At 42.1% G+C, this 23,154-nt stretch overlaps 1 protein-coding gene across 1 annotated transcript in view; it reads right to left on the bottom strand.

The window, feature by feature from the left end:
- Window positions 1–289: 289 nt before the first annotated feature.
- The window catches only part of LOC309569034 (IgGFc-binding protein-like), a gene marked incomplete at both ends in the record, with an annotated part of 181,502 nt that continues 158,637 nt past the window's right edge, over window positions 290–23,154 (bottom strand). The window contains 8 exons of the mRNA XM_082274795.1: window positions 290–316; window positions 3,202–3,800; window positions 6,579–7,155; window positions 8,792–9,120; window positions 10,486–10,627; window positions 12,414–12,613; window positions 16,022–16,328; window positions 19,098–19,690. Coding sequence (XP_082130921.1) covers window positions 290–316; window positions 3,202–3,800; window positions 6,579–7,155; window positions 8,792–9,120; window positions 10,486–10,627; window positions 12,414–12,613; window positions 16,022–16,328; window positions 19,098–19,690 — 2,774 coding nt within the window. The remainder of the gene's footprint in view (window positions 317–3,201; window positions 3,801–6,578; window positions 7,156–8,791; window positions 9,121–10,485; window positions 10,628–12,413; window positions 12,614–16,021; window positions 16,329–19,097; window positions 19,691–23,154) is intronic.

Raw genomic sequence — 23,154 nt, forward strand, 5'->3', positions numbered from 1 at the left:
ATGAGAGGTGGAGGATCAGCAGAGCTGGCAGACCAAAGCAGGAGAAACTATCAATGTCACACGTGATGCACGGCATGGGAGCAATATAGTGGGAGGTGAGCGGGGACCAGAGAGAGCGGAGGATCAGCAAGCCAGAGGGATCAGCAGAGCTGAGGGTTACTGTTGAGTGGGAGATCAGTAAAGCTGGGAGTACTACTGAATCAGGGATCAACAGAGCTGTGGGTACTGCTGAGCAGGGGACCTGCTGAACAAGGGTATTAATGATCTGGGAATCTGCTGAGTGGAGGTATCACTGAGCTGGAGTTCTACTGGGCCCCTTAAAAAAAATAGAAAATCAAAACACATAAAAAAGCATGTTGAAGCAGTGGGTCCTTTAATGTGTGTTAAAATCAACGTAAGTGTAAATGACCCCTTAATAAATAAACAAAAAGTAGATTTTTTTTTTCCCCCCAACACATTTTGTCTAAAAAGCTCAATTAGCAAAGTTACTGTATATACTCGAGTATAAGCCGACTTTTTCAGCACGTTTTTTATGCTGAAAAAAGTCCCCCTTGGCTTATACTCGACTGAGGGTCCCACTTACCTGTTCTCCGGTGCAGTGCGCATGTGCCGCCGCCGCTCGGGAAAGCCTGTACACGTTTGGCTATTCCCGGGCAGACGACGCATGTGCGGTGATGTGTTGGTGCCGGGCGGCACCATTTTTAAAAGTAAGGCGCCTCACCGAAAGGTAAGTGAGACTCCTCCGCAGCCCCTACATCTCCTCATGAGATGCAGTGCTGAGGGCATGGTACAGGAGATTGTCTTTTACCATGCCCGCAGCATTGCATCTCCTGTACTATGACTGCAGCCCTGCATCTCCTGTACCATCTCTTGTACCATGCCTATACCATCTCCTGTACCATGCCTGTACCATCTCCTGTACCATGCCTGTACCATCTCCTGTTCCATGCTTGTACCATCTCCTGTACCATCTCCTGTACCATGCCTGTACCATCTCCTGTACCATCTCCTGTACTATGCCTGTACCATCTCCTGTACCATGCCTGTACAATCTCCTGTTCCATGCTTGTACCATCTCCTGTACCATCTCCTGTATCATGCCTGTACCATCTCCTGTACCATCTCCTGTTCCATAGCTGTACCATCTCCTGTACCATCTCCTGTACCCTCTCCTGTACCATGCCTGTACCATCTCCTGTACCATGCCTGTACCATCTCCTGTGCCATCTCCTGTACCATCTCCTGTTCCATGCTTGTTCCATATCCTGTTCCATGCTTGTACGATCTCCTGTACCATGCCTGTACCATCTCCTGTTCCATGCTTGTACCATCTCCTGTACCATGCCTGTACCATCTCCTGTACCATCTCCTGTACCATGCCTGTACCATCTCCTGTTCCATGCTTGTACCATCTCCTGTACCATCTCCTGTTCCATAGCTGTACCATCTCCTGTACCATCTCCTGTACTATGCCTGTACCATCTCCTGTTCCATGCTTGCACCATCTCCTGTATAATGCCTGTACCATCTCCTGTACCATCTCCTGTACCATGCCTGTACCATCTCCTGTTCCATGCTTGTACCATCTCTTGTTCCATAGCTGTACCATCTCCTGTACCATCTCCTGTACCCTCTCCTGTACCATGCCTGTACCATCTCCTGTACCATGCCTGTACCATCTCCTGTTCCATGCTTGTACCATCTCCTGTACCATGCCTGTACCATCTCCTGTACCATCTCCTGCTCCAGGCTTGTACCATCTCCTGTACCATGCCTGTACCATCTCCTGTACCATGCCTGTACCATCTCCTGTACCATGCCTGTACCATGCCTGTACCATCTCCTGTACCATGCCTGTACCATCTCCTGTACCATCTCCTGTTCCATGCTTGTACCATCTCCTGTACCATCTCCTGTACCATGCCTGTACCATGCCTGTACCATCTACTGTACCATCTCCTGTACTATGCCTGTACCATCTCCTGTACCATGCCTGTACAATCTCCTGTTCCATGCTTGTACCATCTCCTGTACCATGCCTGTACCATCTCTTGTATCATGCCTGTACCATGCCTGTACCATCTCCTGTTCCATGCTTGTACCATCTCCTGTTCCATAGCTGTACCATCTCCCGTACCATCTCCTGTACCCTCTCCTGTACCATGCCTGTACCATCTCCTGTACCATGCCTGTACCATCTCCTGTGCCATCTCCTGTACCATCTCCTGTTCCATGCTTGTTCCATATCCTGTTCCATGCTTGTACGATCTCCTGTACCATGCCTGTACCATCTCCTGTTCCATGCTTGTACCATCTCCTGTACCATGCCTGTACCATCTCCTGTACCATCTCCTGTACCATGCCTGTACCATCTCCTGTTCCATGCTTGTACCATCTCCTGTACCATCTCCTGTTCCATAGCTGTACCATCTCCTGTACCATCTCCTGTACTATTCCTGTACCATCTCCTGTTCCATGCTTGTACCATCTCCTGTATAATGCCTGTACCATCTCCTGTACCATGCCTGTACCATCTCCTGTTCCATGCTTGTACCATCTCCTGTTCCATAGCTGTACCATCTCCTGTACCATCTCCTGTACCCTCTCCTGTACCATGCCTGTACCATCTCCTGTACCATGCCTGTACCATCTCCTGTTCCATGCTTGTACCATCTCCTGTACCATGCCTGTACCATCTCCTGTACCATCTCCTGCTCCAGGCTTGTACCATCTCCTGTACCATGCCTGTACCATCTCCTGTACCATGCCTGTACCATCTCCTGTACCATGCCTGTAGCATGCCTGTACCATCTCCTGTACCATGCCCAAAGCCCTGAATCTCCTGTACCATGTCAGCAGCCCCTGCACAATGCCGGAAGCCCCTGTTTTGGGTCTCCTGGTGGTCCAGTTGGGTCCAGTAGCTGCAGCATTTCCTACCCTAGGCTTATACTCGAGTCAATATGTTTTCACAGTTTTTTGTGGTAAAATTAGGTGCCTCAGCTTATATTCGGGTCAGCTTATACTCGAGTATATACGGTAAGAGTTTTGTTGATAGTTAAATCAGTAATGTCATGGCAAAATCAAATAAATTTTGCTTAAATCACTCCAATCTTCCCTTATACAAGCACTTTTACCATCTCTGTCTCTTTCCAAAAACAACATTTTTAAAAGAAAAAAAAAATAAGAAAAAAAAATGCTTACCAAGATTTGTTTTGGAAACTCCCGGCTGAAGGTCCAACGGATATTGTGGACCAACAGAGTGATGACTTTTACATAGGATACAGATGGGTTCCCCCTATTGTTGCCTTCAAAGTAGACAGCAAAAGAAGGCAATGAAGGATTTCCTGAAGTCACGCCAACAAGCTGATAAGTGCACGTTCCCATGAAGTCATATTTTTTGCCATCAAAAGTTGTGAAGTGAGGGTCTCCTCTAGCCAAGCAGGTAGCATAGCTAACAGGTTGGCAACTGCGAACTCCTTTAACTATTGTACACTGCTCATGTTTTTTGCAGCTGCTCTCTTTACAAACCACCATTCCCAAGGCCGGATCACTCTTACAACGTACGCGGCATTTGTCATCAAGCCAGAATTCTGTGTTGGGTGGGTAGTATGTGTCGTTGAATGGAAAGCCACAGCTTGACACGGGAACACACTTATCAACACTAAGGACAAAATGTTTGTTGCACTGGCAGGTCTCCACGCAGCGGTGCGGACAGTGGGATGGCGCAGTACGGTCTGTGCATGTAGCTGGACAGGCACTTCCACAAGCCTCATAATGGCTGTTTGCAGGACATGACACAGCTGTGATAAACATAATATTAAAATTATTTTTTGAAAGCTTTAGCCACAGATCTAGATAGTTTTGCCATTTCTCAACGTTTTTTCAGTCGAGGTCCCTTTATAATTATAGACAATCTCAAGGCACCCTTTAAAATGATGTACAGTCTCCAGGCATCCCATTTAACAGGTAAACAAACTATTCTAATAGTTTTACACAATGCAGCAACATCCACACATAGGGCACCCAACGTTAGAGGTGATTTATTCTTCCAAAGCAAATACACTTTTGCATACTGATACTGACTAGTATTCCATTGTTTCTCTTCTCCCACAATTTCTCCCCATCAGTCAGCTAATGTGACCGAAGTGCTGAGGGAGAGGGGCACAAGAGGGTCAAACAAGGATGCTGTGGATGCAACAGACATCCTCCTTATTAACTGATGATGTCATTGGTTGTTAGGATGCCAGAAGGGGAGGACAGGGCCAGGGGGCAGGGGGGCAATTTCCCCCTGGGCTGCTTCTGCCACAGACATGCCTAAAGGATTCCTGGTGAAGAGAAGTAAAAAGTCCCTCCAGCTTAAGCCCCCCCCCAGCATGGATGGTGTAAACTGTGTCTGAGCAGAGGCCGGTTCCATGCTCCACTGGATACTCTCCTCCCCCGGCCAGCCCCAACCGAACTTTCCCAGCTCCCCCAATCAGCCTTCGCTGGCCAGGTTGGAAACCCGGATTCAGCCGGTTGAGTAGAGAGTACCTGGAGTTGAGCTTCAGCATGGAATGGGGGTCCGGAGGAGGCCTGGAAGAGGGAAAGTGGGAGGGGGGCTGAGTCGCTGCACCATGGGCCTTTGGTCTGTACTTGCCCCCTGGGCCGAAAGTTGCCAGTCAGCCCCTGTATTCCAGTGTCTAAAAAGTCGTAATGGTGCATAATGAGAACCTGTGGCGTTGTGTAACTGAAAGGCAGGTCCACCTTCTGGCTTGTATACAATCCTTGATACATTTTTTGGCAATTTTGCCAAGGCACCCCTGAAGAAACCGCAAGGCACCCCAGGGTTCCTGGGCATCCTGGTTGAAAAAGGCTGCTCTAAGTCATTGATCCCTTCAAACGCATAGGGTGGTTTTATTCTCATGACCAGGGTGGTTATGGTAAGAGGTATAAGGCATTTTCAGTAAATTAGTATGTTAATGGAAAATATCAATAAAAATAATAATAATAATAATAATAATAATCATCATAATAATGGAAAATATCACCATCTTTGGTAAACAACAGCCCATCCAAGGATGGTATTTCAGTATTTAGTAGATGCTGGAGAGTTAAACCCCCTGTCTTTTTTATCTTTTGGGTTCGAGCTCGCAAGTCTGCACACCTGCTGTTGCCATTATGAGTGTTCCCACCATCATAAATAGACATTTTTTTTCATGTTATATTAGAGTGCATGTAACAAGAGGAACACAGAGATGGGCAGGTGAACAATAACAGAGTCAGGAATTATGGTAGGGGGATCTCACCGTTGGAGTGCCCAAACACATAAAAGAAGACAGAGGCCAACTCAGCTCACCAGACTCTACCTATAACTAAAATGTACTTTTCAGTGGACTTAACTTTTAAACTAAAAACATTCTTCTATACAGAGCACATGGTGGATATTATTGTCCATGAGAAGGAGAAACCTAAATAACAGAATTGCTCTCAGAAAGTCTTAAGGCCAGCATTCAGTATCTGCAGGTTCCTTTCCGATAATAATTGTCACAAACCACAGCCTTTTAGTTGAAGTCTGTTAGGAATTCTTAGAAAATATTTCACTAAGAGTTCCATGGTTGTTTATTTTACAAGAAACTCCTTACTGATATCTATGATATGATATATAGACAAAATACTGAGGACCATCCCACCTACATGAGTGTCAAGGTCCCGATTTGAACATGCAACCTCTATGGTGCCTGGCTGTAGCCCTTCTCACTGTGCCACCTGTAATGCTGGTCAGCATCCTACCTGATTCCTTGGACAATCTTTCCTTGTCTCTTGTTTCTGGTGATCCTTGAATTCTTTGCTCCTCCCATGAACTTCCTGGCTTAAGCCATGTCTCTGCACTTCCCATTGTCAGCACCCTACCTGAACGCTTGGACAATCCTTCCTTGTCTCTTGTTTCTGGTAAACCTTGAATACTTTACTCCTCCCATGAACTTCCTGGCTTAAGCCATGTCTCTGCACTTCCCATTGTCAGCACCCTACCTGAACGCTTGGACAATCTTTCCTTGTCTCTTGTTTCTGGTGAACCTTGAACTCTTTGCTCCTCCCATGAACTTCCTGGCTTAAGCCATGTCTCTGCACTTCCCATTTACCAGATTATTGTGCTGTCTCCAGCCAATATATTGCACCTTTGCGCACCTGGAGCTGCCTTATCTACACTACCTCTCGTTACCGACCTTTGGCTTGTTCCTTGACTATGCTTACACTTGATCCCAACCTGCAACCATTCGTTATTAACCTTTGGCTTGTTTCTAGACTATGCTTTTGCTTGATCCCTACCTGCAACCACTTGTTATGGACCTTTGGCTTGTTTGTTGATTACACTTCTACTTGATCCATTCCTGCTATATCTGCTACTGGACCCCAGATTGCTCACCTCCTGTTGGTCCTAAAATTACCCTTGACTCATTCATTTGGAGGGCTGCCCACATAGTTTTGGCCATCTAATGTGTATTATATATATATATATATATATATTTATATATATGTGTGTGTGTATATATATGTACAGTATGTGTGTGTGTGTTTCATGGAGGGTATATCACACGTACCACATCCTGAAGGAGTTCTCCAGTCATAAATTTTAACTCCATTCTTTCTGCAGATGCTATCATATGCTCTAATGGCCTGACACACTAGTAGTTTGGCACCTTTATAAATGCAGGCATCATACAAACAATTATTGTAGAAAATATCTGGACTAATTGTGGAATGGCACTCCCTGAAGGGTCCATTAATGGCCTTGATGATAAGGCCACATTGTTTGTCATTGCCATACAGTCTTTCCTGGTCATCATCACAAGTTGCACAATTGTCTTCTGGGCAGAGGTCAAAACAGAAAGGATCGCTGTCATTAACTTTCCAACTTATGACCCAGTCTAAAATGGAGGTGACAACTGTGTTGTCTGCAGTCATCATCTCGTCTTCAACGTCGAGGTTAAAGTTTCCGCAAAGGCCTTTGGTAAGGCCAAAGTAGCTGCTTGAAAGTGTGACCACCGCATACCAGTTATATTCATAGGACACATAAAGACCAAAATCCGTTTGCACTAAAGCACTGAAGCCACTGATGCTTGCTGAGATCTTCCCATTCAATAAAGTAATTGGCAGGTTGACAACAACATCATTTACCTAAGAGAGAAAACATGGTCAACTTAGATAATTTTGTTTTCTGCAAAGCTACCCATCTCTAAATTTTTGTTCTCTAATCTTACCCCTACTCCCTTTTACCTCTCCTTCCACCTGTTTTTAACACTTTCCTTGAACATACATACCTTTATTCCAGCTTTCCTCTTGTGGATCATGGGGCAATCTGGGTCCTTCCTTCCTTACTGTTGGAAATGGGTGGTCTTCACTGCTCAAACGGTCCTTATGATGTGTGGGCCTTGTTTTACACAGCTGTACATGGAAGCTCGATGTTGTTAGAACCCAGGTCTGAACTGGGGATCTCAACTGTGTCTGGCAATGTCTCTTCTTGCTGAACCATCTGACATGCTTAAAACACCTATCAAGACCATTGGACAATCCGGCCTTGTGCCTTGTTTCTGCTGAACCTTGAACTATTTGCTCCTGCCTTGAACTTCCTGATTTAAGCCATGCCTTTGCACCTCCTGTTTGCCAGATTATTGCGCTCTCTCTAGCCAATATCTCTCTCTTGTCACAGCTGGTGTTTTCTGTATCTCTGCTACCACTTGTTACCAACTTTTGGCTTGTTCCTCGACTATGCTTCGTCTTGATCCCAACCTGTGATCATGAGTTACTGACCTTTGACTTGTTTACTGTCTAAGCTTCTGCTTGACCCCTACATACACATACATACACATTGGTCTCCCTAGTACATACTACAACTGATTTTGCCTCTTGTTATTTGTCTACAACCAATTAGGAAAATTAATAGGTGGAGCCTGTGATATGTACAGCCACTTTATATTTGGAAGATTTGTGTCTAAATGTAGTTATGACTAAGGTCTCATAGGCCGAAACGCGTCAACTGATTTCATCAGCAGTTATGTAATGTAGTTCCTGAATAAAGATGAAGATTTTTTAAGAGCAACTACCGGTGTGCGGATCATCTTTCTATATTTGCACTCAGTAAAACAGCTGTGGATCGGGCACCTGGGAGCTCTTATATCGGTAAGCTGTATGGGTAGTAGCACTGTTGTTTCAGTTTGCATTCTGCTTGACTCCTACCTGAATATCTTCTTCTGGACCTGGCTTACCAATATCCCTATGGGGTGGTCCTGAGGACCTGTAACTAAAATGCAGCAAAACACATTTCCACCACTAGGAGCTCTGTTGAACACCAGTTAGTGATCAGACTCCACACCAGGTGAGCCTGGATCATGCGCCAGGGTGACCTGCTGTTGCACTTATCCAGTTGGTTGGTGGGAGCCTCTCTAGTAATCGTAATGCATCGTGATGCATCGCGGAATCGAATCGTATCGAATTGTTGCCCTAATAATCGTAATTGAATCGAATCATGAGGTAAGTGAAGATGCGCAGCCCTACTCACTACTGCTGTAGCTACTGGTCTCTGAGCCTAACCCCTGACCTTGACAGATGTAAAACATCTACAGGTCCAGTGGGCAATGGGCAGACCACCATGACTGGAATACTTTGCAAGGAAAAGCACTGGAGATTGTGAGTGGTGTCTAATTTTTTTTTTTTTTTCTTGGACTTAAAAAGAATTTAAAAATGTAGAGTTGGATTTTAAAGTTAAAAAAACAAAAACTTTTAAAGCTGCATAAAAGTTCTAAGAAAACCTTACCCGAACTTTGCCAAATTCACCCCTGACAATGGAGAACTTATATCCATAAGCGTAAATGTTAATGCTTCTGACAAATGACACCGTTTGGCTACCTCTGTTCTCATTCTTCTCTTCCACAGTAAATGGTATCAGTCCATCGATCTCGCTATCATGTTTAGTTAGGACATACGTGCAGGTTCCTTGGAAGTCAAAGGTGAAACCATCAAATGTTTTGAAGTGAGGGTCACCCATGGCCCAACAGGTGCCATTAAAGTTTGGCTCACAGACAGGCTTGCCATTCCTAACTTTGCACGTTTCTTGGACCATGCAGTTAAAAGATTTACAGAGATCTAAAAAAACCAAAAAAAAAAAAACAAACAAACAAAAAAATAAAACAGATTAAATAAATTATTTTACATTTGTCCTTATTGCTATATGTTACTGAATTGGTTATTAAAAATACATCTAAAGCCAAAAAAATTTTATTTCTCATTTTAAATAAAGTAAGGAATGGCTACGACCAATTTTTTTGTTCTTGTTTTTTTTTTTTTTTACCATTTGTGTCCATTGGGGAGAGTTCCCCTGACTTCCATTTACTGTCCTATAGATAAAACAGGAAGTGAGATGAAATCTCTTCAAAGTATGGGAGATCCTCATTTAGACTGTTGCCACCAGAACAAGGGTTCCCAATAGAACATTTTGCCTCTACTCCTATTCTAGTGACATCTTTAAATTTTGGATTTTCTCATCGCTTTCGTTCCTTATGACAATAAACAAAAATATTTTCTAATGTTTTTTTCTTTTCAGACTTAAATCTAACACATGTATAAAGAAAATGTATATTTAGAAGACACTTTTACATCGATCGTTATCAGTATTTAACCGGTTGCCCCGGCCAGGCAAAGTGACGTATATATACGTCACTTGCCTGTCACTTGCTTGTGAGCCAATAGCGGGCTACTAGTGTAGGACTGTTGATCACTGTTCCTACACTAGTAGCCATGTCCAATCACAGTAAGAAGCACGCCCCTAGGGACACACTTAACCCCTCCTTCCCCAATAAAGTTAACCCCTTCCCTGCCAGTGTCATTTTGCAGTAACAGTGCATATATATAGCACTGATTACTGTAGAAATGTCCTGGTAACCCCAAAATTGTCAAAAATGTCAGTGTGGGGTCCGATCTGTCCGCCCCAATGTCGCAGTACCGCAAAAAAAAAATCGCAGATCGCCGCCATTACGCGTTAAAAAAAAAAACACCAAAAATGACAAAAATCTTTCCCTTAGTTAGTAAACGCAATAACTTTTGCGCAAACCAATCAAAATACGCTTTTTGCGATTTTTTTTACCAAACATATGTAGCATAAAACAAATTGGCCTAAAATGTTAAAAAATTTTGATTTTTACATTTTTTTGGGGGAATTTCATATAAAAAAAATGTGAAAAAATATTGTTATTTTTGCAAAATTGACGCTCTTTTTTTGTTTATAGTGCAAAAAGTAAAAATCGCACAGGTGATCAAATACCACCAAAAGAAAGCTCTGTTTGTGGGAAAAAAAGGACGCCAAATTCGTTTAGGTACAGCGTCGCACGACCGCGCAACTGTCCGTTAAAGTCACGCAGTGCCGAATCGCAAAAAAAAACCCTGGTCGGAATAGGAGTAAAATCTTCCGGGGCTTAAGTGGTTAATGAAATGGTTTATTATTCTTATAATTACCTTTACTGACGCAGGCCACAACTTCGTTTATTATTTTACATGTCTCATCTGTGCCACAGCTGGTCATCTCACAAACCAAGACACCGGAAGGATTGCATGTGCAGACTTGACTACAGTCTTTGGATAAGACCTTTTCCATTGGCTGATATCAATAAAAACAAGAGAGAAGGAATGTGCAATGAGTGTCTATAATTTCTTTAAATGATATTGTAAATCCTCCCTCCGGCCTCCCCTTCAGTCTTGCACAGTTGTAGCGGCTCCTCTCCTGGACTGCAATGGCTTCCTCTGATTTCACCGCACACTGTGAGCTTCTAACTATGTGCATTAGAAGAAGATTAAGTGCTTCTGGAAGAATGGTGAAACATTCCCATAGACACACTCCTAAACCTTGTGGACAGACTTCCCAGAAGAGTTGAAGCTGTTATAGCTGCAAAGGGTGGGCCAACTCAATATTGAACCCTACGGACTAAGACTGGGATGTCATGAAAGATCATTTGTGTGTAAAGGCAGACGTCCCAATACTTTTGGTAATATACATATACAGTATCTTACAAAAGTGAATACATCCCTCACATTTTTTATATATTTATTTATATACAGTATCTCACAGAAGTGAGTACACCCCTCACATTTTTGTAAATATTTTATTCTATCTTTTCAGGTGACAACACTGAAGAAATGACACTTTGCTACAATGTAAAGTAGTGAGTGTACAGCTTGTATAACAGTGTAAATTTGCTGTCCCCCTCAAAATAACTCAACACACAGCCATGTCTAAACCGCTGGCAACAAAAGTGAGTACACCCCTAAGTGAAAATGTCCAAATTGGGCCCAAAGCGTCAATATTTTGTGTGGCCATCTTTTTTTTCCTGCACGCCCTTAACCCTCTTGGTCATGGAGTTCACCAGAGTTTTACAGGTTGCTACTGGAGTCCTCTTCCCCTCCTCCATGATGACATCACAGAGCTGGTGGATGTTAGAGACCTTGCGCTTCTCCACCTACCGTTTGAGGATGCCCCACAGATGCTCAATAGGGTTTAGGTCAGAGACGTGCTTGGCGAGTCCATCACCTTCTTTAGCAAGGCAGTGGTCATCTGGGAGGTGTTTGGGGTCGTTATCATGTTGGAATACTGCCCTGCGGCCCAGTCTCTGAAGGGAGGGGATCATGCTCTGCTTCAGTATGTCACAGTACATGTTGGCATTTATGGTTCCCTCAATGAACTCTTTAAAATAACTCAACACACAGCCATTAATGTCTAAACCGCTGGCAACCAAAGTGAGTACACCCATAAGTTAGAATGTCAAAATTGGACCCATTTTGTGTGGTCACCATTATTCTCCAGCACTGCCTTAACCCTCTTGGGCATGGAGTTCACCAGAGCTTGCCACTGGAGTCCTGTTCCACCCTTCCATGAGGACATCACAAAGCTGGTGGATGTTAGAGACCTTGCGCTCCTCCACCTTCTGTTTGAGGATGTCCCACAGATGCTCAATAGGGTTTAGGTCTGGAGACATGCTTGGCCAGTCCATCACCTTTACCCTCAGCTTCTTTAGCAAGGCAGTGGTCATCTTGGAGGTGTGTTTGGGGTCGTTATCATGTTGGAGTACTGTGTTGTCACATGAAAAGATATAATAAAATATTTGCAAAAATGTGAGGGGTGTACGTGTACTCAATTTTGTGAGATACTGTATATATATATATATATATATATATATGAGCCTGGATCCTAAAGAAGCAATGTGAAACATGTTGATGTACCATGCCCTTGTGCAATGATGATTGGATGATTGTATACATTTAAAACAACATTTGAATTTTGTATAATATCGTTGATTGCATACATGACCCAGTCACTCCGTATTTTTGTGTTCCCAATTTTACCCAAATTTTAACAAATACAGGGATTCTAGTCAAACCTCTACTCTTACCTTGTAGTACCTTCCATTTTCGAAGCAGCCACACTTGTCCATTGGAACACAACCTTTCCCATCAAAGAAGTAGTCATCAATACATGAGCATCCCTCAGAACAGTAGGAAGGTAGCTGATCGGGGTCGCTAATTCTGGCACAATGAGTGCTACTGACATCAGAACAAAGTCGGTACTGACTGTTGGGTGGACAGTAGAGGGCTGTTTAAAACAAAAATCAACATAAACACAGAGTTTTAAACTTTTACTATTTTGTAATTATCACACTATCATTGTAAAGAAAAAAAAACATGTAGGGGCATGGAGGGTGTAATTACATTCACAGGCTATCCGCTAGAATACCACCCTGTGAGTAAAGTTTCAAAATATCAGATTAAATTTAAGGATTTGGCGTTTTTGGCTCTGTTCAGGTTAATTGGAGAAAACAAGTTTGGGGATACGCAATTACATTTTGGGTGCAGGCATTGTCATGTCAATTTTATTTTGCAAAGTTGGGTGAAATGCATGAGGTGTAGGGCAAGACACACCCATTGTTAAGTCAAAGCTACAGCTCTCCAATAAGCAAAGCTTGCTCTCCATGCTGATTGGTGAAATCTTGCTCTGACTCAATCCAGCTCAGACTATGACTCTGGCGTTCTGTCACAGATGAACACAGGGATCCTGTGTTCCTGCTATTTCAGGAACACAGGTCTCTGTGTTCATCTAGTGAGCCCAAAGTTAGAAAGCATCCCCTGGGGACACACTTACCCCTTTGATCACCCCTGGTGTTAACCCCTTCCCTGCCAGTGTCATTAGTACAGTGACAGTGCATATTTTTAGCACTGATTACTGTAGTAATGTCACTGGTCCCCTTAAAAGTGTCAAAAGTGTCAGTTAGGTGTCCGATATGTCCACCGCAATGTGGCAGTCCCGCTAAAAAACACTGATCATGGCCATTACTAGTAAAAGCCACTGCTTCCACACCAAGAGGAAAGGTCCTTCTCTGCAGCATGCTTGCAGGGGACAGACTTGTCTACTCAGACTGTGGCTGCATTCTAAAAAGGAGTAGCTGTAAGACTTTGCAAATTGCTTGTTTTGATGCACCTAGTTTTACTTTGTGTCTATTAAGGTTCTTTGTAGTAAAAGCAAGAAAACATAAAAAACCTCCGTAGTGTATTAATGTGCTTTACTAAACAGAAATGCTGCACATACAATTGTAATAAAAAGAATTCAAGACATACAACACACACTACCTATCTATACAATAGAAATATGCTAAAAGTTTCTTAGCCCGAATTTGTGTGTGATTGCAGAAATCGGGTGCTAGCGTAATCCTCAAGTGAAGTTTCTTCTGGCAAAGACTTTCCTTGTTTTTACGCCATTATAGAATCCTCTCAAACTTATAGTTCTCCTAAGCACATGATTGTGTGTCCAAGTCCTTTTTAACCCTCCCCCTCTGGCCTGAGCTCATGAACCAGTCCAACAAGTTCATTAGCAACATGAATAGGGGAAGTCTAGCTTCTACCTATATTTATGCTTAAAAAATCACTAAAATAGCCGTAACAACACATATTTGAAATAAGTAAATAAGAACTGTTTTGCTTTTTTTCCAAACTGTATATTAACCACTTGCCGACCAGCCATCATAGTCTTACTGCGGCAGGTCGTCTCTGTTGCACGAAACAGTCCAATCCAATCCAGTGGAGATGATTGGCCCGAAGGGGAGCCAATCAGTGGGTCTGGCAGAAGCGATGTCCGCCAGCCACCCAAGATCGCTCTCCATAGAGACAGAAGGGGTGGTCTTCCTATGTAAACAAGGCAGACTACCATTCTGTCACAGATGAACACAGGGATTCTGTGTTCCTGCTATTCAGGAACACAGATCTCTGTGTTCATCTAGTGAGTCCATCCCCAATACAGCTAGAAAGCATCCCTTAGGGACACACTTAACCCTTTGATTGCCACTGGTGTTAACCCCTTCCCTGCCAGTGTCATTAGTACAGTATCAGTGCATATTTTTAGCACTGATTACTGTAGAAATGTCACTGGTCTCCTTAAAAGTGTAAAAAGTGTCAGTTAGTTGTCCGATCTGTCTGCCGCAATGTCCCAGCCCTGCTAAAAATCGCTGATCGCCGCCATTACTAATGGAAAAAAATATATATAAATGCCATAAATCTATTTTCTAGTTTGGAAATGCAAGACATTTTGTGCAAACCAATCAATATACACTTATTGGGGTTTTTTTTTTTTTTACCAAAAATATGTGGCAGAATACATATTGGCCTAAAATTATGAAACAAATAGATTTTTTCTTTTGTTTTATTGGCTATGTTTTATAGTAGAATAGTAGTAATATACCGTATTTTCCGGCGTATAAGACGACTGGGCGTATAAGACGACCCCCCTATTACATGATCTACCGGTAATACTTATACTTAGGTTACCTTGGAGATATTACACTCGGCATATAAGACGACCTCCCATTTTTTGGGGATTTTTTTGAGGTTCAAAAGTAGTCTTATACGTCAGAAAATACAGTACATATATATATATATATATATATATATATTTTTTTTTTTTTTTGGGGGGGGGGGATGTTATATAGCTGATAGTCAAAAATATTGTTTTTTTTTCACAAAATTGTTGGTTTTTTTTGTTTATAGCACAAAAAATAAAAATGGCAGAGGTGATCAAGTACCACAAAAAGAAAGCTCTATTTGTGGGAAAAAAAGGACATCGATTTTATTTGGGTACAGCGTCGCACGGCCGCGCAACTGTCAGTTAAAGTAACGCAGTGCCGTTTCCAAAGAAATGGCCTGGTCCATAAGGGGGAAAATTATTTTTCCATCCGTTCAGGGATCGGATCGGATGAGAGCGGACAATCTGTTCCCCCATAGAGAGCAGCGGGAGCTGTGACACCTCCCTCTCCGCACTGCAAGTGGAGACGGAGCTGTCATCCGCCGGCTCAACGGTGATCTGTGTATCGACCCCCGCTGAGCAGCACGGATCCGCCTACAGAGGCGGACCGTGTGAGAGAGCCCTTAGGCTTTTTTTCTCTTTTATTTTCACCTATTGATCCAGCTACCTCCTGTCCTAGAAAGGCTACACTCACTCTTTCACTGTGTCTATGGAGGAAAAATGTAGCCACCCATGGTCACCCCATGGAGTGGGAAGCGCTAAATGGATTAGTAGACTTTGATGGCCTTTACATAAGTGACTAACAAATTAAAGCTGAACTCCAGATAACACTATATAAGCATAAAAATGGCCTGGTCATTAAGGGAGTAAAACCTTCCGGTCCAGAAGTGGTTAAATTAGCGTATTTTCACTGCATGTTTTTATTGGATGCATCTTACTTACGGCAGAACGTTTGAGTCCTCCATTCCTTAATGACAACGTCGGCCACTTCACACGCTGATACATAACTCTGAATACTCCGACACAGAATTCTTAGGTCTCCCAGACTGGAACACATGTCCAACACACAATTGTTAAAGTAACTATCGGGACTTATAACCGGAAAGCAATGACTTAATGCCGGGGAGGATTTTAAGAAACCGCAATAAAAACTGGACTTGAAGACTTCTTGCTTTTTGTTGTCACAAATCAAACAATTGTGTCCAGGTTTACCGCATCCATGGTCACACTTTTCCCTGGGAATCGGCACCTTCCAGGATGCCGCAAAGCTAACGGCATCTGAGGCCATGGTCTTGTCTGGTAGCTGATAGTCATCCGTCTTTTCACCATTGTAATTGCCACATAAACCGCTTAACTGCGCCTTGTAATTCCCCGGAACTGTGACCACCAAACTATAGACTAAGTCATAGCTGAGCTCAATACCGAAATCTGTGTCAAGGATTACTTTGCTGCCGTGCTGATAGGCTCTGATCTTGCCGTTTTCCAAATTTAATGGTAGATTGTGCCAAATGCCGTTGACCTAAGGGAAGAATGGAAAGACTTTGGAAGAAAGTAGAGCAGTGATTGGTACAGACAGAGCCCATAAAATTGAAGTTTTGAAAATGCAATAATATTTTTGAAACTGTAATAAAGAAAAATCAACTACACCTAAACCCATTTCATTTTTGTACAGGACTTATGCATTGAATCACCAGATAAATTATTACATCTTTCCTTGTTACTGGAAGCTATATTTTATTTTGATTTAAATTTTTTGTTATTGCTGTTAAGTGTGTATATTTTCTTTTCTGAAAAATTTCAATAAGAGTCGGTTCACACTGGGGCGACATGACTCTGTACTACTTCGGGGGCGACTTGTGCATTCCCATGCACCACGACTTCGGAGCGACTTGCATGGACTTCATATAATGGAAGTCTATTCAAGTCGCTCCGAGGTCGCCCCCCGAAGTAGTACAGGACCCTTTTTCTAAGTCGGAGCGACTTGTATTAGAATGGGTTCTGTAGCGGTCAAAGGACCGTGAGGGAGCGCGACTTGTCAGGCTGACAAGTCGCCTGCCTCACAAGTCGCCTGACAAGTCATGCTAGTGTGGACCGGCTCTTAATACTTTATAGAGGAAAAAAAAAATATCTTTCAGGGATACAAATAATGTCTGTGACGGGAGCCACTTTGGTTGGGGGACCCGTGGAACCCAACTTACCTTTGAGAGCTCTGGAAACCCATTTTCCAGCTCCTCGGCCCCTCTTAGGTGTAAGGCGCCCTGTGTCTATTAGGGGCACAGGGTGACCAAGAAAATGATGGACAACTACTTAATGGACACTGAGAATTTGGTTTGGATTACTTTAAATGGGACAGTAATATTTATCAACAATATACTTTAAGAAATACAGTGGGTACGGAAAGTATTCAGACCCCCTTAAATTTTTCACTCTTTGTTATATTGCAGCCATTTGCTAAAATCATTTAAGTTCATTCTTCTTCCTCATGAATGTACACATAGCACCCCATACTGACAGAAAAACACAGAATTGTTGACATTGTTGCAGATTTACTAAAAAAGAAAAACTGAAATATCACATGGTCCTAAGTATTCAGACCCTTTGCTGTGACACTCGTATATTTAACTCAGGTGCTTTCCATTTCTTCTGATCATCCTTGAGATGGTTCTACACCTTCATTTGAGTCCAGCTGTGTTTGATTATACCGATTGGACTTGATTAGGAAAGCCACACACCTGTCTATATAAGACCTTCCAGATCACAATGCATGTCAGAGCAAATGAGAATCATGAAGTCAAAGGAACTGCCTGAAGAGCTCAGAGACAGAATTGTGGCAAGGCACAGATCTGGCCAAGGTTACAAAAAGATTTCTGCTGCACTTAAGGTTCCTAAGAGCACAGTGGCCTCCATAATCCTCAAATGGAAGACGTTTGGGACGACCAGAACCCTTCCTAGAGCTGGCCGTCCGGCCAAACTGAGCTATCGGGGGAGAAGAGCCTTGGTGAGAGAGGTAAAGAAGAACCCAAAGATCACTGTGGCTGAGCTCCAGAGATGCAGTCAGGAGATGGGAGAAAGTTGTAGAAAGTCAACCATCACTGCAGCCCTCCACCAGTCGAGGCTTTATGGCAGAGTGGCCCGACGGAAGCCTCTCCTCAGTGTAAGACACATGAAAGCCCGCATGGAGTTTGCTAAAAAACACCTGAAGGACTCCAAGATGGTGAGAAATAAGATTTCCAAGATATCCAAGACCCCCACCCCCAACTCACAACAAGGTTGTGCAAAAAGAACATATGGAATACCAACATAGAGACAATCCAGATAAATGTATAAAAATATGGGACAAATGGTTTAATACTACGGAGGCCGTTCCTCTACAATTAGTTAGAGAGAGGTTATTATGTATAAGAAAATAAAATACGGAATATTGGTAAAATTTGACCAAAGCACAAAATTTAATTTAGCTCAAAAGTGTTAATAGGGTTATGGGGGAAATGGCATGGGTCACATATAGAGATATGTTTAGTATAACTAGAAAATTGAGGGAATGTTTATATATATATATATATATATATATATATATATATATATATATATATAAATTTATATATATATTAATATATATATATATAATATATATATATATATACACTAAAATATCTCTATATGTGACCCATGACATTTCCCCCATAACCCTATTAACACTTTTGAGCAAAAAAAAAAAAAAAAAAAAAAAAAAAATATATATATATATATATATATATATATATATATTCTTCATATATAGTATATATACAGTATATATATATATATATATATATATATATATTTTTTTTTTTTTTTTTTGTTTTTGTTTATATTGCACTAGGGGTGAATGGTAATTATTATGATGGCTGGAGAAACATTCCCTCAATTTTCTAGTTATGCTAAAAATATCTCTATATGTGACCCATAGCATTTCCCCCATAACAATATTAACACTTTTGAGCTAAAAAAAAAAAAATAAAAAAAAAAAATATATATATATATATATATATATATATATATATATTCTTCATATATATATATATATATATATATATATATATTTTTTTTTTTTGTTTGTTTATATTGCACTAGGGGGTGTATGGTAATTATTATGATGCCTGGGGACAATCAAAACCGTAGCTGTAATTGCTGGTGGTTGTAAAAGTGTTTATGTGCAATAGCATTGTAATAAAAATAAAAAAAAAGGTAATATAATGTCTAATAAAAAGTAATAAAAAAAAAAAAAAAGTATCTAGGTTCATTCTACCTTAATTCCTTCATTCATGTCCTGTTGGAAAGATACGATGTAACCATAAACAGATACAGCAATCAACTTGCTTATGGCAACCAATGCTCTCCCCAGTTTCCCGTGTTTCACAGTGATGACAAAGGGTATTACGTTGGGATTATGTGTATTGGCTTGGACAAGTACGTAGGTGCAGGTGCCATGAAGATTGAAAGCTAGCCCATCAAAAGACATAAAATGGGAACCACCAAATACAGAACACTCAGCTGATCCAATTGGTTGGCACTTCCTTATTCCTTTGACGACTTTGCATTCCTCGTGCAGCTCACAGGAGAAAGGCTCACAACTAATCTCCCCATTCTCTGTACAGCTGCACTGCTGGGTGCAAAACTGATTGAGAAATTTTTGACCAAGCTTGTAATAGACATTCTCATAAGTGCAGCCACATTGGGCGATGGGGACACAATCATCGCCATCAAGAATGAAGCCATTATCGCAGACACAACCCTCGGAACACGTTGGGTCACAATCCAGTGGTGAAGAAAGAGTAAAACATGTTGGGGAGCATCCAGATGCACAAATGTCATAGTGGCTATTTGGACCACATTTTGGACCTAAAAAAAAAAACACAAGATAACTTTTAATGTCCTACAGTGACTATCCTGTCCAGTTCTGGTTGCCAATCCTCAGAAAGGATGCGCTGGAACTGGAAAGAGTCCAAAGAAGGGCAACTAAACTAATAAGGGGGATTGGAGGACCTTAATTATGAGGAGCGATTACAAGCGCTTAATTTATTCACCTTGGAGAGGGGACATGATAGCAACTTACAAATACCTCAATGGTGATCCCAGCACAGGAAAAAAAAGATTTAGTCTCAAGGAGTGTAAGAGGACATGTGGCCACACATTGAGATTAGAGGAGCGGCGGTTTAACCTTAAGCTGCGTAAGGGGTTCTTCACTGTAAGGGCGGTGAGAATGTGGAACTCTCTTCCACAATTGGTGATAGCTGTTGGGAGCATAGCTACTTTTAAAAGATTCTTGGACATGCATCTCACAGATCACAACATTCAGGTTTATGGGAAATGATCAGGCCACTGACACACACACACACACACACACACACACACACACACCTGTAGAGGCTGAACTGGATGGACTGAAGTCTTTAGTCAACCTCAACTACTATGTAACGGGTGCAGCAACTACTATGAAATATCTTCTCCTGATGAAGATTTGTTACTGATGTAAATCTATCTATAGTTACATAGTTACATTGTTAGTGAGGTTAAAAAAAGACATCAGTCCATCCAGTTCAACCTATGATGTGTGTGTGTGTTTGCTGTTAACCGTACATTGTATACCCCTGTATGTTGTACATTGTATACCCCTGTATGTTGTACATTGTATACCCCTGTATGTTTTACATTGTATATCCCTGTATGTTGTACATTGTATACCCCTGTATGTTGTACATTGTATACCCCCTGTATGTTGTACATTGTATACCCCTGTATGTTATACATTGTGTACCCCTGTATGTTGTACATTGTATATCCCTGTATGTTGTACATTGTATACCCCCTGTATGTTGTACATTGTATATCCCTGTATGTTGTACATTGTATACCCCTGTATGTTGTACATTGTATATCCCTGTATGTTGTACATTGTATACCCCTGTATGTTGTACATTGTATACCCCTGTATGTTGTACATTGTATACTTGTATACCCCTGTATGTTGTACATTGTATACCCCTGTATGTTGTACATTGTATACCCCTGTATGTTGTACATTGTATACCCCTGTATGTTGTGGTCTTTAAGGTGCCCATCTAATAGTTTTTTTAAACTATCGATGCTCCCTGCTGATACCACTGCTTGCGGAAGAGAATTCCACATCCTTACTACTCTCACAGTGAAGAACCCCCTGGGTATTTTAAGGTTAAACCGCCTTTCCTCTAGTTTTAGTGAGTGGCCACGTGTCTTGTTGTGGTGAGTGGCCACATATCTCTGCTCCAGAATACCATCTTACTGGAATCTGCACAAATGCCCCAGTTTTACGCATACTGTCCCACCATTTATACATCTCACTATGCTTTCCCTCTGCTATTCGGTTTGAGGCACACCACTAAATCCTTCAAATGTGTCTTGGGTGTATTTTTTATTTTTTTGGAAAAGTAGTAGCAAGGCACTAGACACGGATCCTTAACAAATGAAAATAAGTCTTTATTTTGGCCTAATAAATTGAATTTGGCAGCTGTCTACAAAGTGGCCTTAGTCTTGGTAGTCAAGGCAGCAGCATAAATTAAATCAATGTACGCTTGTTAAGTGGGCTGCGGGTGGTTGGAGATATATACTCCAGCGGGTGGGAATTTTTTTCTTTCTTTAGCATTTTTCAGGGGTATAAAATGGAAAAATGTGATTGCATTGAAAGATGTTATGAATATGTTTGCCCTGACATAGAAATAAAAATATTTTACAAGTCCTAAAAAGATACAATAAGCTGTGGGGCCTATGGTTGGATACCCCTGGACATAGTCCACGGGAACTGGAACTTCAAAGATTGTTGGTATGCCTGAATAAACCATAGAAAATGAAGATATGTCTTTAAGGGCTCTTTCACACGGGCGATCCGCTCAGATCCGCCTGTCAGTTTTTTAGGCGGATCTGATCGGATCCTCCATGCAGCTCTATGGGGCAGCGGATGTCAGGGGAGACACCTCCGCTGACACCCGCTGTCATCCGTATCCGATCCTGTCCGTGAAATCTGGACGGATGGAAACCCTATTTTTCCATCCGTTCAGGGATCGGATTGGATGAGAGCGGACAGGCGGTCCGCTCTCATCCGATTCCCCATAGAGAGCAACGGGAGCTGTGACACCTCCCTCTCCGCACTGCAAGCGGAGACGGAGCTGTCATCCGCCGGCTCAGCGGGGATCGGCGGATCGATCCCCGCTGAGCAGCACGGATCATCCTATGGAAAGAGCCCTAACAGTTGCATAACAATAGCTGCACTTCTTGTTGATTATTGGTTGGGTTGAACTATAATAGTATAATTTCTGATATATATGTAATGGTCTGACCGTATATAGATACCAATATTTGTATGACTTCTATGCCCATAAATGCAACCCCCCCCCCAAAAAAAAAAGGAATGATTGCCAATGTACTGTGACTGTATTATATTGTATTGTTACATTAACCACTTTACCGCTAAGTACTGTAATAGTACTGCGGCAAAGTGGCTCGTTCCCGTCTGACGACGTAGACCTACGTCGTCAGACTCCTCCCCTGTAGGAGCGCTCCCGCTGTTTTCATTCACAGCGGGAGTCGGGCCAGGGGAGGAGCAGCGGCGATCGCCGCTGCTCTGCCCCGATCGTCGGGGATCTAGTGTGGAGATCCGCCCGCTTGTGTTTACTCCTCAGTGACAGGGAGTGACAGATCGGACTGTTCAGCATAGCTGGACATCCGATCTGTCCCTGTCTCACAAAGTCACCTCCCCCCCCCACACGTCAGTAAGCACCAGGCATACATTAACCCATCCCTCTCCAATAAAGTTAACCCCTTCCCTGCCAGTGTAATTTTTACAGTAACAGTGCATATATATAGCACTGATTACTGTAGTAATGTCACTGGTACCCCCAAAAGTGTCAAAAATGTCAGTCAAGGGTCCGATCTGTCCGCCGCAATGTCGCAGTCCCGCAAAAAAAATCGCAGATCGCCGCCATTACGCGTTAAAAAAAAAAACACCAAAAATGACAAAAATCTTTCCCTTTGTTAGTAAACGCAATAACTTTTGCGCAAACCAATCAAAATACGCTTATTGGGATTTTTTTTACCAAACATAGGTAGCATAAAACAAATTGGCCAAAAATTTAAAAAAAAATTGTTTTTTACATCTTTTTTGGGGGGAATTTCATATAAAAAAATGTGAAAAATATTGTTATTTTCTCAAAATAAACGCTCTTTTTTTGTTTATAGCGCAAAAAGTAAAAATCGCACAGGTGATCAAATACCACCAAAAGAAAGCTACATTTGTGGGAAAAAAAGGACGTAAATTTCGTTTGGGTACGGCA

This window comes from Pelophylax lessonae, assembly GCF_965119305.1.
Source record: "Pelophylax lessonae genome assembly, chromosome: 12".
NCBI lineage: Eukaryota > Metazoa > Chordata > Amphibia > Anura > Ranidae > Pelophylax > Pelophylax lessonae.